Raw genomic sequence first — 18,056 nt, forward strand, 5'->3', positions numbered from 1 at the left:
TTAAGACAGTGTGAAAGTTCAGCACGTTACACAATTCCAAAACAGTACGGCTACACACAAGATTCGTGTTTCTAACATTGCTACTACTCACAGGCAGTAGGACAGAGACAGACCTTCCAAAACCTTCTATAGTAATAATTATGTCCATGGTATTAACCTTTAGGAACTAATTGAGAATGCGTGGTGCACTTTATTTCTTAACTTTTTAATACATATCTTCATGCAAACTATTACTGTTTCTTTCATAAGTCACAAAAGAGATCTCTCAATACTGAGCATTTTTAAAGTAATAAACTAAACATCAGGGACAAGACAAATACCCGTTCTAGATCTTGTAAAAGTCTACAACACTTTAGACTGAAGAAAAAGTCAGCAGCTTATGCATTCATGGCAGTGACAGCAGACAAACCTTTTTGAGTGCTTAGGTGACTAAAGGTTAGCTTATAGCTTAATATTCTTGGCTACAGTGACTGTGCCTATATTTACATACACCTAAAACCACTAAGCTACAACTCACCACCACCAAAAAAATAAAAACAGACAAGCAAACAAAAAAAAAACAAAACCAACTCAAAAAGCCCCAACTCCCAAATTAACCAATACTGTACATAACTTTAGAGATGGTCAGATATTCTATAAGGACCACAAGTCAGGCCACAATACAATCATACTACTTAATCAGTGTAAATCCTAACATGGAGTAACAACCCACCAACAAACGCAAAAAGCAGCTGAGGGTCTCTCAAAGCTTTCATGGGAAAACCTGCAAAATTCTAATTCCTGGCCATTTGTTGGTTTTAACATAAGCAACTGGGATCAGGCAAAAGTATCAGCAAGTTTAGCCTATTTTAACTGACCCTGTCCTTAATGCAGCTTGAACTGCGGGAAAACTGTGATAACAGATCAGATCACTTCTGCTTTGCAAGTCTAAAATAATTTCTTTAACTTGCAAGACACACAGGGAGAATGGATAGCTGGGTTGCTGAACAGCTTTACTACCCTGGGACACCCATGAGCACACACCATTCTCATCAACTGGTCTAGCGGAAGGTGACCCTGTCTGTGGCAGGGAACTGGATAATCTTTAAGGTCCCTTCCAACCCATACCATTTGATTCTATACATGCAAGTCAGTCAGCCATTCTAGGTATACTTGTGAAAGGAAACATGACTGTAATATTAATGTTGCTACTAAATATGAGGGAGATGGAATAGGTTTCTAAAGTTTTTTTTTGTGACATTTCTCCCATTTCTCCATATATTTGATGGAGAATCGAAAGAAACAATAAATAAATCAAAACACTTGGCACTTTCACAACACTTTTTACCTAAAGATGAGAAGATGTTTTTTCAAAAGAAAGTAAATATAATTAATTCTATCTTTCAGCAAAGGAGCTGAAGTACAAAGGATTGAAGACTTGTATTTTCTGAGAAACAGAACACCCATTTCCCTTTGAAATTAATGTAAGCTGCAGGCTTTCTGATGCTCTAAAAACAAGGCTATATGTAACACTCCCTGTTCCCCAAGCCCAAACTCACAATGGCAACTTAAGTATTCCTTACTTGTGTAAAAAGCTAAGACCAAAAGTCATGAGTCCATGTGGTTTCTAGTGAGCAATGGAAAACAGCAGTGACATATACTTACTTTTTCTTTGCTTCGCTGTCCCCTGGGATTTGCCTTTTCTTTGGGGGTGGTGGTGGGGGCAGCTCCTGTCTGGATTGTTTAACCACTACCTGTTCCTTCAATGGTGTTTCCACTGCAGTCTTCTGTGAAACTTGTGACATCCCTATGCTTCCAACAGCTTGAGTTACCTATACAAAATAATTCAGCAAAAGAACTCAATGCCATTTTTAAACACAGACTGCTTAGTTCCTTTTATTCTTCAATCATAAAAGCCCATTCATTCACTCCTACAAATGACCACACCTAGCTGTCATGAAGTACCTTCATCACAGACACATTTAAGAGAAAAAATTCATTATTCACACCTTTTATGGATGGGAGCCAAACATCAAAGTTCTCAGCTCACTAGAATTTCATGCTAGTCCAAGTGAACTAACATCAACAAAATAAGTATTATACCTGTTCTCTTTCATAATTGCTTGGTTCACAGAAAGAACCAAGATCCTCTAAGATCTATCATATATTTTAAACTCATATATATACATAATACATATATTTTATACTATATATATACAATTCTATATTTTATACTCACACCCCATGAAACCAAGCCTAGATCCCAGAAAGAGCTGATACATAGTGGTTTTCACCTAAAAAGTCACTCAGGTCAATAGAAAACCTCTTTAATGGGTTATAAAGTAAGTCCCATAGCGATCAACCCATAAGTTCTAAGTATGTGCTTGATATTTAGGGGGAGTGAAAGGATGAAGACAGGATTTGGCACTCTCCAGTGCTTTGAGTCAAACACAAGAACAAATTAAAGCCATGTGGCTGAAATGGATCTCTTTTCAGACATTCACTCTACCCTAAGTAGATCATGAATCGATTCCACAGCCTTCACCATATTAACATTTTACTATCACAAAAAAGGGACATATGAGTCATAAAACTGTCCAAATCCTCACAGAGGCCAATGGGAGTTCTGCCTAAATAAAAACATTACCAAGCACTCAAAATACTAAAATAAACATTTAACAATCCAGCTTGGCTATCATCATTACACATCAAACAAACAACTACTCTATTTTCAACAGATGAGAAATCATACTCACAGAGCATAAATGCTTGTATGACTCCCATTTATTTATCTATTCTGGGGTTTGGGTTTTGTCTTTGCTTTCTTTTAGTATCAGATTTAATCCAGTCCCAGCACTCTTACAATGTTTAAAGGCATTTGTACTGATTGATAATACATGGCAAGCCTGCTTTATTCATCAGAAAAATGAAGCTTAATCTGTGTGAGAAAGGAGTAATAGTACTAGTCAGGTTAACAACATGGGGTTTCAAATACCAAAAAACGCAGAGAGCTTTATCAGCAACTAAAGTCAGCCCTATGTGGAAGAGCACTCACCTACTTCTCTAGCCTGATGCAAAGAACTTGCCTGGGTAACTTTTCTGACAGTATCAATGATATATGCATACACACAGCCATCTAAACTAAAAAGTAATAAAGCCTTGTTAGATACCTGGTTAGAGTAATCCTCTAGCTTCTGAACCAAACTGTCCCACCTCTGAGTTAGTTCTTCTTGATCCTGGTCGATTTTACTTGATGCTTGGCCATTCCCAAGGATTTGGGCCACATCCTGACCTAGTTCATTCAGCTGGTCTAGTGTTTGCCGTTTCATACCCATATCCTCTTTCAAAATCTGAAGTTAAAAGAAAACATTAAAGGATGACATCAAGTATTATGTTGCCTCTTAGCTTTTAATTCCATGGTGGGGGCCATGGAATATACTACCTGAGTCACATTCATCATAGGTTTCAAAATAGTTCCCTTGTGTAACAAAGCACTAACAGACACTCTTAAAAAGAGCACATGGCTGAAACAGCTCCTGTAGCAATCAGCAGCATCTCTTAAGTTATACATTATTAGCTGAGATACAAGTAAGACTATTAAAAAAAAAACAACAAACCAAAAAAAGCCCAACAAAACTAAAACCAAACACAAACAACAAACAAACGAAGCCCCCAAAAATCCCAGATAGCTGCCCCAAAGTTTGGCACAGCAACCTGGAATAACCATGGAGTAAGATGTACACTTTTTTTTTTTAATTAAAGTGAAAGAATCTGGCAAGGAGAGAGCATTGGCCTGGCTTCCAAAGTGTCATGCATTTACAGCTCCTGCTGGGGTCAAACTGGTAATTTGCCATTCATTTAGTCTATGCGATCTGACAGGGTAAAGCAGGACAGCGATACTCACCGCTAGTTTTCGAACAGTCACACTCAGGTCTGTTTGATCTTTAAAGTTGCTTGTCTGGACCTTACTCAAAGCCTCTTCTTTCTCAGTTAACCAAGCTTTCAATAAGCACTACAGATCATAAGAAAAATAGCACAAGAAAACACCAAGTTTGTCAAACCACTATTGATAACTCTTTCTTTAAGACTTCCTCTGCATGCAAAGCACAGTTCTGCAGTCTTTATATTTCACTTAGCATTCACAAAAATAGTACACTAAAGGCAGTAGAGGGGGGGGAATATCGGAGTACTAAATAATACTTTCCAGCAAAAGTATTTCAACAAAACCTTTTCTTAATATATCAGAGTGCACACACACACACACACAAAGTTATTTATAGTAACCACATATGCAGCATAAAGCTGATGTGGGACTTATATTACAGTTAAATATATCAAAATGGTATATACAGTTTCTTCTTCACCTTTCTTCCTCTGTGATTACAGATATTTTCTCACAGAAGCTACACCACTGATAATTCAGAGCTCTTAGTCTAGGTCGTCAGTGAAAGACTCAGATATTAATTAGTCTAAATTTGTACTGTTTACTGATGTAATGACTTTAGTTTACTGTACCTACATCCAATTGCAAAATAACTTCAGCAAACACTATCCATTAACTACTGAAAGCTGGAGTGGTTTACTCTGCCTGGCACAAACTCAGGTCTTGAACTTTTTCCACTTTTTTCTTGGAAAGCTTCTTGGGTCTCACTTCTCTTCAGTCACACAGCACTACTATGGGAACTCCAGTAATAACTGGCATCAGATATTAGGAGGGATTTTATGCATTTTATGTTATGTTGCAACATGCTGCTGCTGCACAGCCATCTCCACAGAGGAGAATATTCAGCTCTCTATCCTACTCAGTTGCACAGCCACTAGCACACTGGTATGCCTCTGCCTTTAAGAAAATTAAATGATACAGGGAGGCAGACCTATTTGTTCTCTGAACAACACACTACAACACCCACTATGCTCCTCAATCAAGCTGTGTATTTTTGGCATTGTCCCAGAACCGACTACAGCAACTTTTGGGCCAAAGGGTTAAGGCAGTTTACACTGCCAATGTAATCCAATACACAAAATGTACAGACAGCAAATATAACAGTGGTGGAAATGCCATAAGGCTGTGAGAAACAAAATTGTGACACCACATACTCCCCGCAAAAATCACACTGGTATTCCAGCCAACATATTTATGCATAAGAGGAGCTTAAAACCCTTCAATGTATTCAATTAATTTCTGCTAAATCAGCAGTCAAGATAACCCTCCCTAGAAAACTGAAACATAATTATCACAGTGCTAAGAAATATCTGGCACTGACTGAGGAATTTGTTTCCCAAGTGGTGAGAATTGTGTTGACTTGGCAATGTGGTTTCCAAAACTTTTCAAGGCAGCCACAAAAAGGCCTGTGCATCACTGCTGCTCATCTCTCCATCTGGCTGGACAAAATGGAAAATGATAGTACCTAAATGTTTCAGTTACTTTTGTGTTAACAAAGTGTTGGTATTGAAAGTTTTAATTAGCTTCAAATGGCAATTTTTTTAGCTCATTTGATAATTCTCAAGGACAAAGAACTGTAAATTCACTGTTCATAGCTGAAGAATGAATGCAAACATAGGCTGATCTAAACCACCTAAAATAAACTATTTCCTCATTACTTGTTATCTGAGATTCTACATTAAACACAGATTACTTTTTTCACTTTTATAGTAATTACATACAAAAAAAACGAACACAAAGCACCTCCAACAGCAGATGCCACTCTTTACTGCAGTGTAATATTCAGAGTAGACAGAAGCGTGTTCACATAGGGTCATCAAAACTGAGAGCACAAACTAAGAGGAACTGTCTGTATCTTGACATATGGAGCAAAGATTTTTCAGGAATACTTTTTTCTCAACTCAGAGACTTATCTTGCCCAACAGTTGCCAGAAAATGTTAGCACACAATTTTCTGTATGTATATACACATATGCCAATACAGTATTTTAAAGAAATACACATAAATAGTTACTTGGTATTATATAAACAAGAACCTGAATCTCAGATCCATATCAAAAACAAGGTCACATCAGCTGCAAATTCAGCTTATCAATATACTGCAAATAGGTATGGAAGGGGTCAGGGAGAAACACATACGCAATCACAAAAATGCAGACAAAACAACCTTGTCAAGGAAACCAGGCTGCAACTGACAGTAGCAGCATTGTTCTACTTCTTTCAAATGTCTAAACGATCTGTGTATACTGAAGAGTTTAAACAACAGCTTACAGTGATAAATAACATAATTTAAGAAAACAAAATTATTTAAATAAAACCTTCAAAGGAGAAGCCATCAAATATTTTAAGCTGAGACAAAAAAAGTTCTCATACTAGGCATGCAAACCTAATGCATGCAGTTGTGTTACTGTATTTTTTTATGCCAAGAGTTAATGTTTGAGCACTATATTTAATATATATATGTAAAATGTATGATACCAAGGCAGTAAACTCAGAATGTTGCCTTCTTCATAATTCAACTGTTTGTCTAAACTCAGCAAGAATAGATGAGCTGCATGCTTCACTATACTGACCAAGTGTTTTATGTTACTGAATTAGAAAACAGCATCTATTTATTAATTGATTGCACAATTGTGTACCTGTATCCACACCGGAAGCACATATACCTTAATTAGGAAAATTTCTGTAATTACCAAACCACCAAACACTTAGTGATTCACTGTCATTTTGCTATCATGGATATTTCCCACTTCTTGGCCATCTTGCAAGCTACCTTGGAAATTATTTTAGAAGGAGTTCTAAACTTTCAAACTTAAACTTCAGAAAATACTCTTCTTGCACTGCACAGCTATTCTACTCCTCAAGAAACACTGGGAGCCCAAACACTGACACAAAATCTAGTTTTGCAAGGGTTTGTTCTGAGAGCTATTAAAGCCTACTAAAGGGGCTTCTGGTTTTTTTGGTTGGTTGGTTTTCCCATCCACAAATCAATGAGTCACTCTGTGTAACTAAAGAACTCCTAACCTGCTCTTCCAGCAGCTCCTGCCACAAAAGCTGAATTTCTTGCAACTTGACCCGTCGTTCTTCAGTCCAACGACATACTGCTGTCCACCGCTCACCAAGCCTCTACAAAAGCAAGAAACTCATGAACACTCATAAGTCTCACAAGAAAACCCCAAACCAAGATACTCAAAAGTAATTTCTACTTCACAATAACCTCTTTCTACATTATAACCACCTCCTTGCCACTAATCATTATCGTCGTATTGTACAAAGCCAGACATTAAAACTTTCAAGGGCATTCAACTTTATCCTTCTCTCTGCTCTTGCTGAAGTCAGTGAGCTATATGATTGATTTCAAAAGGAGCCAGCAAAGTAGCACGAATTTTGTTTCAATAAATTCTGTTTCACACTCCCTATACTTCAGGTTACAGTCTAAATTCTGAACAAAACAGAAAAATACTTCAAATGGCATTCCCTAGCTAAATTGTGCTCATGCCTTTAAATACATTTCCCCAACAGATTTCAACTTCTTACTGAAAATTAAAGAGTTGTATTGTGGATTTTCCCATTTCTATGAAACTGCTGAAAGGATCCACTATGCAACCACCTAGGTCTGTGGGAACATAAACAGTGTGACTCATCAGTAATTAAGTTGAAAGTCACCACAGCGCTTCTGCAGGTTCTACCATAAGCAAATCTAAAAACTATTTAGGTTAAGATCACTTTAAAAAATATTAAATTACTTTTCTAGAATAAACAGTCTTTGAATAGAAAAATTTTGAATACAGTTACATGCAAAAGTCTTAAGTGCCTGCTAGTAGATTTTAAAAAAGAGAGCTCCAGCATTTTACCTGCAATTGTTCCTCCAGAATAGCTGTTGCACTTTCCCCACTGCTTTCATCAACAATGACAACCATGTGCGTTAGGGAGTTTACCTTCACCTGTTCTGCCTCTAGGTCACTCTGCAGGCTCTAAAAGAGCAAATCAGAGATTACCAACTTTGATTACATTTGCCAGTCTGCTGTTTTGGCCACAGTGACTAATACAACTGCTGTGACAAAGTACTTGATATTCAACAGTTAAGCAGATTTTACCACTGGGAATCACTTCACAGCTTAAATAAATGTAAGCAATAGACTGCTAGAAGTGCACTCAAAACAATCCTGTTAAAATGCCAGAAAACACAAATGAGTGCTTTAAGCTGCACGCACCATACTTGACTAGAAGAATCATATGACAACTGCATTGACTTTCTATATATCTGTTGTTATAGGTAAGAGAACTTTAGTGTTTCTATAAAAAGAAACATTACTCTAACATGAAAACCATAATATATAAGCAAATACCATAGGACATGTCAAACAAGGAAAAATCACTAAGAACATTTGTCTTTTAATAGCTGACAATGTAATTCTCGTATCAACAGTGCTGTAATCGATCATGGTGTTCAAAAAGAATAATTGAAAACTGCAGAAAGCATGCAGTTCTAATGAGTTTTAAATCACTTGTAGATTTAAGTATTCATACAACTTCTAGAAGAATATATTCCATGGTTAAAGCCAACCTCTGAAATATCTCTGCAAGATCAATATACTTTTACAGTACTGTAAATATCACTTTTCATCCCAGAATATCCTAAGTTATTCCATGAACAACACACCTCAAACTCCCCAGACTTTGAAGACAGAGGAAAGAATGCAAATGCAGCACAGGAAATTATACAGACTAAAAATACCCCACAGTTATTGCCCTGTGAGATAAGTCCCATGCTGGAGAGAAGGTCAAACCTCAGCAGTGATTACAAAAACCAAAGCTTCAACCATGACATGTCTCAAAAGGCCATCTTTCTCCTAAAAAAAAAAAAAAACAAAAAAAACCACAAAAAACAACAAAAAACCCCAAAACACAACCACACAAAAACCACACTGCAGGCTAGAATGGCTGAACTCTCATTTAGAAACTCAATTAAGAGACAAACCACTTCAAAAACTTTGTGCCACATCAGAGAGCAGAGTCTATGGATCACCTTAGGATGCAAACCCTGTAAAATCAGGGACAAGAATCAGTGACCTGGGAGGCCCTTCCTAATAGTTTTAACTTCTGCATTGTTTTAATGTGCAAGTCTTCAGCATGCTTTAGCAATGCCTGATGGTCATTAAAGGGAAGTTTGTCCACAGTATGTTTTATACTATCCCTCACACCAACAATTTACCTGAAGAGGCCTCACTTCCTGCTCAAAGTGAGGGTAACACAGTTTACCTTACAGATTTCACTTCCTAGAAGAAGTAGGAAGATAACAGTTTCTGTTATATTCATCTGTGCTCAAGTGTTAAGAAAGCATTTCCAGAAACTTCCAATTCCTTTCTACCCCATCATCATCCTTCTTCAAACATCAAATACAGCCTCACAGCCAGATATCACTACTGACACAATCAAGTTTCTCAGCTAAGGAACCCACCCACTGTATACATTTCAAATACTTCTCCCATATGTATTACATAACAGACAAAAAGGTTTACTTTATGTTCTTCCAGCTGTTTTTGAAGTGACTCCAAATCTTCTGTTAAGATCTCAGTTTCCATCTTCTGAATGCGTTCTTCTGTCACTGTCAGCCAGTCAGACAACTGCTGCAATTGCTGCTTCTGGAGCTCCATCAGCATGTCATGCAGGCTGCAAGGGGAAGTGTAGGTAGAGTTATTTCAGAAACAGTTTTCTCAAGGGAAAAGACCAAGTTCTAGCTGCTACAGGAAAGGAGCAAGGCCATTCATAAACCAGTTAGCTACCATCCAATAAAATGTTCCCCATTAAGCTAAGGAACACAGCTAAGTATCCTTTCTCAACAAAAACCTAGTGAACTATGCCGTTTATATCAGGGATTCTTCATTGCAACAGAAATTTGCTGCTAGTAGAGCCTGTGCTGAGGGTTGCAACAAAATGCAGTTTCTCCCTTGACATGCAGCTCATAGCTTAATAAACCATAGGCCATAAAAATTCTTCTAAGTGTTTTTTGGTTGTGTAAAACACATGTAGTTATCCATGTCTACAGTATGCTTTACTGAGGAACTTAAACTACTGAAACAATATTAAACACATGCTTATGTAACTACTATATGTAGATACCATACATATAGTCTGGCACATTTACACAACAGTCACAAAATACTTTTATATAAGAATAAAAACCCAGTTACAATAATTTCTTTTATTTCACCTTGGAAAGTCTGAAAAAGGTGGATTTCACATCACAAACCAGAGGTTGGTCCTGCAACTCTAGGTGAGGTTGTGGGCATGACTCACCGGGATTGCCTGTCCATGCTCTCCACCCTTAGCTCCTCCCAGCGGGAGTTCAGCAGCAGCATTTGCTCCTGGATCTCAAACTCCTCTTCGGGTGACAGATTTCCCTGGGCCACCAGTTGGTTTCCAGCCTGCAGAACATTGCCCACACTGCTCTGGTGCGCAGTAAGTTCCATCATAAAACCCTGGAAATGGTACAACCAGCCATGTCACCATGATGTATGAGCTCCTAAGGGACTTTATGAATTTCTAAATGTCCTAATAAATTGTCACATTTGAAATAGCACTACAGAATGAGCTGGCATCATCAAATACATAAGCATGGCAGACCTCTTCCTCTCTATGACAGAAGATTCTCAATGAGCTACAAAAGTTCTGGAGTCACTAAAATAGAGATAATTGAAGCAAAAAAGCTGACCACCTCGGAGAAAAAGCCATTTGTAAGAAGAGAGCCTTTGAAGAAATGCACCAAGAAAATAAAACAAGCTTACATATGGCCAACAGAACATAGAACAAGACCTGAAATATATCATAGGAAAGCATATTGATCCCTATGAGTTAACAACATTAAAGATTCACATATTTACTATAAACCCAGTACACCTCTTCCTTTGCATCATGGGTTTAAAAGTATAACACAAGGTAAAAAAAAAAAAAACCTCATAAAAATTAAAATCTTCATATTGATTCAGATTTTAAGTTCAACTGTACACAGTAAGCTGACACAGGATAAAACTAAAGCATCTAACATGATACGTGAAACTTTCAGCACCATTAGAGCATTTATTCAGACTTGGAACAAAACCAAAACAAAATAATTTGGAAACCAGAATAATTTGGAAGTAACAGCATATATTTCTGAAATAAACTATGCTAAATGGACAGGGAGACCACTGAATTAAATTGATGTGATTATCATTTTCAACACTGCCCTCATTTAACAGCAAGTGACATAAGGCTGACCAAGCTTTTTAGTAGCTGGCAGGAGAGAGGCATGAATCAGTCTGGATCAGACTGCCTCTGTATTATAGACACCAGTGAGCAAGCCATTGAAAGCTGATTAAAAAAAATACATTGAAGTTTCAAAGCATGTGTCACTGTAAGTTCTCCTAAAACCTTTTTAGGAAATAAATCTTCTATTACACTTTCAAGAAGTTATTATTTGTAAACAACAAAATGCTCAATTACCCCCCCCCCAAAAAAAAAGAAGCCTACACCCAAAACCAAAACACACCTGAACAAGAAAACTCGCACCACATTCGGCATTTAATTTAGAAAAAGATGGAAGAAACAGCACACATCAAAAACTCAATGAATTTTCAAGAGAAGCTTACTTCATGAGTGGAAAATTGCTCTTTGACTTCCTCAACATCACCAGATATTTCCTCCTGTTCCCGAAAAGCATCCTCAGCTGACAGCAACCATGTAAGAACTTCCTCCAGAGCAACTTGGTAACTATCCAAGTCCATATCCACCTCTGTCACTGTGCTGGGAGTCTCTGCTCTACAACTGCCCTGCTCCTCTTCAAGTGCTACAGCCTAGACAGCAAGAGAAGAGTAATGTCTCAGAAGTGCACAGAAGATGCCTTCCCAAATCATACTAAAAATAGAACATAAGATCCCTTTTAATCCTTCACATAATGTTAAAATGGATACATTTTAATGAGAAGGGCCACAGTCACTACTAATGAATGGATCCCACACCCAAAAACCCATCACTACCACTACCAGCACAAGTCCTGTGGCAAAAGCAGTTACTTGGGGGACCTTCTGTACCTTGCTAAGAGAAATAAGAAAGAGAAGCAGAAGAAGAAGCACAACAAAACCAGAACTTTATACCTCAACACGCAGGATTTTGTAAATGATTCAAAGAAGAAAAAGGAAGAATAACTTAAGTCACTCACAAGGCTGCTATGATTTTTCATATTTTCCCAGCTGTGATCCCCAAGATAGAAGGCATGTTCCACTGCCTTCTCCAGACAAAGCCTGAAGAGCAGCTAAAATTACTACTCAGGAAAAGCCAGACAAACTTTGATGACAAACACACCTGTTGCACGTTGAACTCTCCATCCTCACATTCCTGCTTATACCTCCTTGGAAGAGTCTCCACCTCCCGGATATCTTCCATAGTGACTTGCTTAGGAAGGACCTCAAACAAAGAGGTTAAGTACATAATAATAGACTTTTTGTCTGGAAGTTGTACAGCAACATCTGCATCAAAAAGATAAAATTGGGGAGAGATAAATGAAGATGATGCTTTTCTAAATCATTACTTAGAATAGCAAGATTTTACATATAGTGTAAATCACAGGTTCTTCTCTTAAGTAGCCCTTAATAAGCTTTAACTTAAAGGCCATGTTTGACATGTTGAAGTCAGTATGAAGGATTTTAAAGAGGAGCCATAAAAGCTTCCTGGTAAGCATTCCTATCCTCTAAGTACTCATAGCTCTAGCAGCTACTGCTATTCATGTATATATAAAGAACAAAAGATCATGAGCTCTTAAGCTAACCCATTCTGATGTTCTACTTCTTCTCAAGAAGCACAGATCCTTGCACAATAGAACTCTTATTTAAAACAAAACAAAGCTAAGGCACCACCTTCACCTTCTGTATACTGTCTCTGAATGGTAAGTCAATCTGAACCTCCACATTCAAGAAGTTGAAGCATACACACACAGACATACTCTTACGCTACAAATTACACTCTTTTAAACCCCAGTTTAAGGACTTGAATGAAAATATCACTGCACAGAACTGCTAGAATTCTTATTCACAGTAAATGTCAATACAAGAAATTTCTTTCAAGAGAGCTCAAAAAAGCTTCTAGTTAAGTAAAATAACCATATCCCACCTTCAGGATCCAATAGTTTCTCAATTCCTAAGTGGTTCTTGGCTATGCTGAAAGCATGTTCCAGTCTCTCAACTGGGGACATCTTTGTAACTTTATCCCAGCTGAAAAGCTCAGGTCTAAAATCAAAAAAGCAAGCAGGAAAGAAAATAGTAAATTCTATCTGAAGAAAAAATTCCATACCATGTAGAATATGAAGTTATGGATAGGAAGGTAGCTGACCAAGTAATTTAAAGACAAACATGCATATAAAAAAATAAACAGAAGTGCACATACACAAATGCATAAACACAAACACGTGCTTTCTTTTTATTGGTGAGAAACTGGTAAGCAGAAATCTATTGACTGACTGCATGTCCACCACAACATCAACCTTTCATTCCATGTATTCTGTAAATACACTCATCAACTGCAACAGGACATTCAATATTACTAACTAGAAAATCACCAAACTCTGCTTAAGATTCATTCCAGAACCAGGTTTTTTCAACTGTTTCTTTCCCAGCATTACTGTTAGCACATGCTTTCTGCATCAAGCTCTGCTGGATAATCAAGAGTCACTGCTCCTGGAGAGCCTCATTCCAAACTTGTGATGTGGCTCAATGACCACCCCAGACCATCACAGCTAGGAGCAGCAGCAGTCTTCACTCATGCTCACTCACCCTTCCCATAGCCTTTTTCCCCTCATTAAAAACCACCCCATTACAAGTGCTTATGAGAGTCATAATGCAAATCAGGCTGAGGAGCTGATCAATTTACAATGCCAGCAGCCTTCATCTCACAGCAGCATTAGCCGACCCAAATCTCCAGTTCAGCTATGTGCTCAAATTGCTCTGGCAGGTCTCAGGGGCAAAGAGCAGAGCACTAAGCAGGAAACAGGGCCAGCAAACAGAGCCCCCTCCTAATGGTACCTACAATCAGCCCAGTGCTACAGCAGCACAGCTGCAATTAAAATATTTCCTTTCCTCTGTAATATTGGCTTCTCATTAAAACAGTGCTATCAATTCTACGTTTTACAGAACTTGGGGAGGAAGAGATGGGCTTGCTTTTAATTCTTTTAATACTTAATTCAGCTGTAAATTGACCTGAGAGTATCGCTTTAACATCTGTCAAGCCACTACACTTTGTGAAACAGCAAAGCCATAAGCTGGCAAGGTCTGAGAAGCAAAAAGCCAGCAGAAGGTAGGGTGACTGTGGAAAAGAAAAGCACATTGCAGTAAGTGTATGGTACATGTGCTACCTGCACACTGACATAGAAACACGAATTTTAATGAAATGCAATCTAGTTATTTACCTATGAGCAAGAAGATCGTACCAAAGAGCAGCATTCAATTCAAAGAGGACCTAAGCTAATATTAGGAAATTGAAGAAACCAGCACAGTAAAATGTTAAATGCCCTATTACCTCATATCATTTTATTAAGTACAGCAAGTGTTTCTAGAGTTACTAGATATTATAGCCAAAAAGTAACACGGCTAACAATTGATAGATACATAAAGAGGAAAGCAAACTACTAAACCTCTTAATGGGATCCACAAAAAATCTCCTATATTAAGTGTCAAATTAAGCTAAATTTAAAAAGTAATACTGAAAATGCCCTGTGGCAGGGAAGCACTACTGTCTGGGCAAGCTAAATAGCTTTGTTGTCCTCCTGCAGCCTGCCCCAGTCCCCATGTTCTTTGCAAGTGCCCTTTAAAGCTTCTCTGTCAAAGCTGACCTAAATTTAAACCCAGCTCAAGATTTCTCAAAAGTGTAGGGGAAATGGTGCTTCCCTGGTTAAAAGGCTGGTGCCCTGGGACAGAAAAGCTGAATTCTGACATGCAGCTGCCAGGTCTCCAGGAAGAGGGAATAAAAGGCTCAGAGATCAGCAGAACCAGGTAACTGAGAAATTTTGGGAAGCCAGAGGAAAGCACAGTTACTCAAACTACAGCTTTCAGCAGAGGATTTTGCTACTTAACAGTGCTCTGAAAAAGGGGCAGAGCTCACAGACTTCAGACCCCACAAAGCCCAAGCACATAGTCACAACACATTAAGGATAACAAACAACTGGAAAGCAATTTTGCTAACTCTCTGCTGCTGCTTCCCTCAGGTCACCTGGGTCTCATTTGTGTCTAAAGCTAGCAGTGTCTCCATCACAAAGCTTCACATGCTCAGCAGCAGAGCTATGCCTCCACAGGCAGCTATGCAGATATGAAAGCCATCAGTATAGCCCACATCATCCAGAGAAGGGACTTGTTGATACTTCTGAAAATCCAGAGAGTTTCTGCTAGTATTGCTCTGCCTTTGCAGAGCAGTCCTTTGAAACTTTCAGGAGGCCTCAGTGTGGTGCAGGCACAACCTACACTTCCATGAAAACTAAACATAAGCCAGCACTGGTCCACAAGGCACACAGGTATGTGAAGGCAAACACATCCTGAAGCTTGCAATCCTGTGACAGAAACTGTTTCAGTCAGCGCAGGCCAGATGGTCACTTGAGAGCTGAGAACATTAGGCTCAAAACAAGCACATGCTTTTGCCAACACTTTGTATCTGCTGGGTATAAATATTCTGGGTATTTGTTAAGCATTTGCCATGCCAGATACCTGGTGGCCAGGAAGTCTGGATAAATTCTAGAAATTACCATACCATTACCATGTTAAAATGGTTATTTATGGTTTACAACAGTCATCTCATGCAAAGCAATGAGCTGAGTTCATCTAAGGTACGCTGGGTTAGAATGGATTGCTCAGAGGTAGATCTCAAAGAAAAGCTTTCAAAAGAGAAAGCAAAAATATGGCATGAAAGTTTCATAGGAGTCTGTAAGGATGATTTCTTTAAACTACTGAAGAGTTCTCCAAAAATCAGAAAGAACACAAAGGATCTATGCATAGGAGCTTTAACAATATTCCTTATAAAGTATAATGAACAAACTAATGAATACTCTACAGCTGCCTGAAGTATTCTATTACCTTTTGATTCTTTTGCTCAACAGTTCTGAAAGAGCTGCATATATTGTCTTTCAAGCCAGGTATATTCAAAAACTAAGAAAAGCTACAGAGGCTGACTTATTCCTTCGTTTTGAAACTTCTGTCTTCCCACTGAAATGATATGGCAAACTGCCTGAAGAAACATTACTTTTTGCAGAGGAGAGAGAGCAGGAGAAAGGAAGTACAGGGGAAAGAGGTGGTCAATCCCTCCTGCAGATACCCATTCAGAACATTCACTGTGTAATGCATACTAAGTGGGATGTAAATCCACCTCAATTAGTAAATGTGCATGCATGTACAGGAGCTGAGAGAGTTACACTGCTGCCTTGCCTCCAGTCTTTGCAAGGCTCTGATAATATCCCTCTACAGTTATTGTTGCCACCAAAAAAAAAAAAAAACCAAACCCAAAACAAACAATGAATCACTGAAACAAACACTGAAATAGAAGCTGTCAAATGCTCAAGCATGAATACATGGGGAAAGGCTGCTTACTTCTCTAGGTCTTAGATAAAATGTTTGCTACTTACTTGTGTCTGTGGATGACAGCATTAAAAGCAAGTCCATCTGCCCAGCTTGTTGTAAAGTTCAGAACATTGACCTGACTGTAAGGTCTCGTGGACTGCCGAACCCAGCTCAGCAGGATCTTCTCACTGTTGGTCTGCTGCAAATCGGACATGATGTTCTTCATGACATCCTTCACCTGCAAGAAAGCAGCAACTACACCTTACAGCCATGTTCTCCACTTCCCTGTTTACAAAACCTTTTAACAAAGCTGTTTACAAATCATGAAACTATATTTCCTATGAAAAGCTATGAATCTAACTCTTCACACGAAATCTGGGAATAGGAGTCTCTAGGCCATCTTTGCCCTCTGCTGATTACAAGAACCAGTAATGCTTCATACAATAATGACACATTACTCTTAGCTTATAATCCTCCCCTGCTCCCCAGTGCTGCCTACACTAAGCACGAGGTATAGTATTTCTTGCTGTCTCGTGCTGCAATTCCATCAGCAAGCAACCCCTAAAAATACAGCTTGCAGAGGTTTTCTGTAAGATGAGGCTGTCTGCTCAGCTAACAAAAGTAGTTTGCTGTTTGGGTACTATGCGTAAGCATCTGCCAAATTCCCTCCAAGTCAATTCAATGATCCTCCCAGGTACCTGGATAAACCACGATCAAAATTCAACCTCTAAGACTGAATACAAACCTATCAAGCAGCATGTAAGATGCAAGTCCAACGCAGCTACCTAGACAGTAAAACACCGGTTAACAGAAGCACATGAAAGACTTGAGAAAGGAATATAAATACAATGCTTCAGTCTGAAAACCCTCTCTGTAATTAAACACCATCAGGAACTAAACTGAGAGGCTGAGTACAACTGAGCACATACGAGAATACGTATCACAAGAGGCAGCCAATAGACAGAGATCAGAAACCAAACACTGGCCTGCCTTTATTTACCTGCCCAAAATAGAAGCAGTATTTTCTGCCACCAGAACCCTAGGAAGGTTTGTTGGAATCCCAGCAGATCAATGTGCATGATTCCTGGAAAAGATCTCCCGACAGCCTCTCACCTGCCAGTGCAAGATAATGCTCCAGAGCAGCCCCAGTGTCAACTTGTGATTTCCATCAACGATGTCAGTTCCTCCAATATTCACCAACTCCACCTGAAGAGGTCAAATCAACTCTATATTAAACATGTATCACAGACTCAAGTCACAACCACACCCCATACTCCTGGCTGTCCTGCCACATATTATCAGGTGCTCTTAAATAAGAAGTAGTTAGAAAGAGGGAACTGGAGAGGACAAAAGTACTGTCTATTTGAATTTGTCATAACAACTACTTAAACAACATGACAAGATAACACCTAAGAAGATACTTCATTGGAAGAGTTTTATCCTCTCTTCTAATATACAGACACATACCAGCATTCAAAAACGATCAGCAGAAATTCAAACACGAAGGATCTGATATTAAAGAAAAAACAAAACCAAAAACAGTCAAGCAGTCCTGCTCCTAGA

General features: G+C 38.5%; 1 protein-coding gene across 1 annotated transcript in view; it reads right to left on the minus strand.

Annotated features, from left to right (window-relative positions):
* The window catches only part of UTRN (utrophin), a 377,071-nt gene that overhangs the window by 283,181 nt on the left and 75,834 nt on the right, over positions 1-18,056 (minus strand). Inside the window, exons 5-16 of the mRNA XM_034061252.1 lie at positions 17,607-17,699; positions 16,559-16,731; positions 13,069-13,184; positions 12,265-12,428; positions 11,553-11,756; positions 10,222-10,403; positions 9,444-9,594; positions 7,776-7,895; positions 6,946-7,047; positions 3,884-3,991; positions 3,150-3,329; positions 1,645-1,811 (exon numbers count right to left, since the gene is read on the minus strand). Of these exons, the coding sequence (XP_033917143.1) occupies positions 1,645-1,811; positions 3,150-3,329; positions 3,884-3,991; positions 6,946-7,047; positions 7,776-7,895; positions 9,444-9,594; positions 10,222-10,403; positions 11,553-11,756; positions 12,265-12,428; positions 13,069-13,184; positions 16,559-16,731; positions 17,607-17,699 (1,760 nt within the window). The remainder of the gene's footprint in view (positions 1-1,644; positions 1,812-3,149; positions 3,330-3,883; positions 3,992-6,945; positions 7,048-7,775; positions 7,896-9,443; positions 9,595-10,221; positions 10,404-11,552; positions 11,757-12,264; positions 12,429-13,068; positions 13,185-16,558; positions 16,732-17,606; positions 17,700-18,056) is intronic.

The sequence above is a fragment of the Melopsittacus undulatus genome, chromosome 3 (assembly GCF_012275295.1).
Source record: "Melopsittacus undulatus isolate bMelUnd1 chromosome 3, bMelUnd1.mat.Z, whole genome shotgun sequence".
Lineage (NCBI taxonomy): Eukaryota > Metazoa > Chordata > Aves > Psittaciformes > Psittaculidae > Melopsittacus > Melopsittacus undulatus.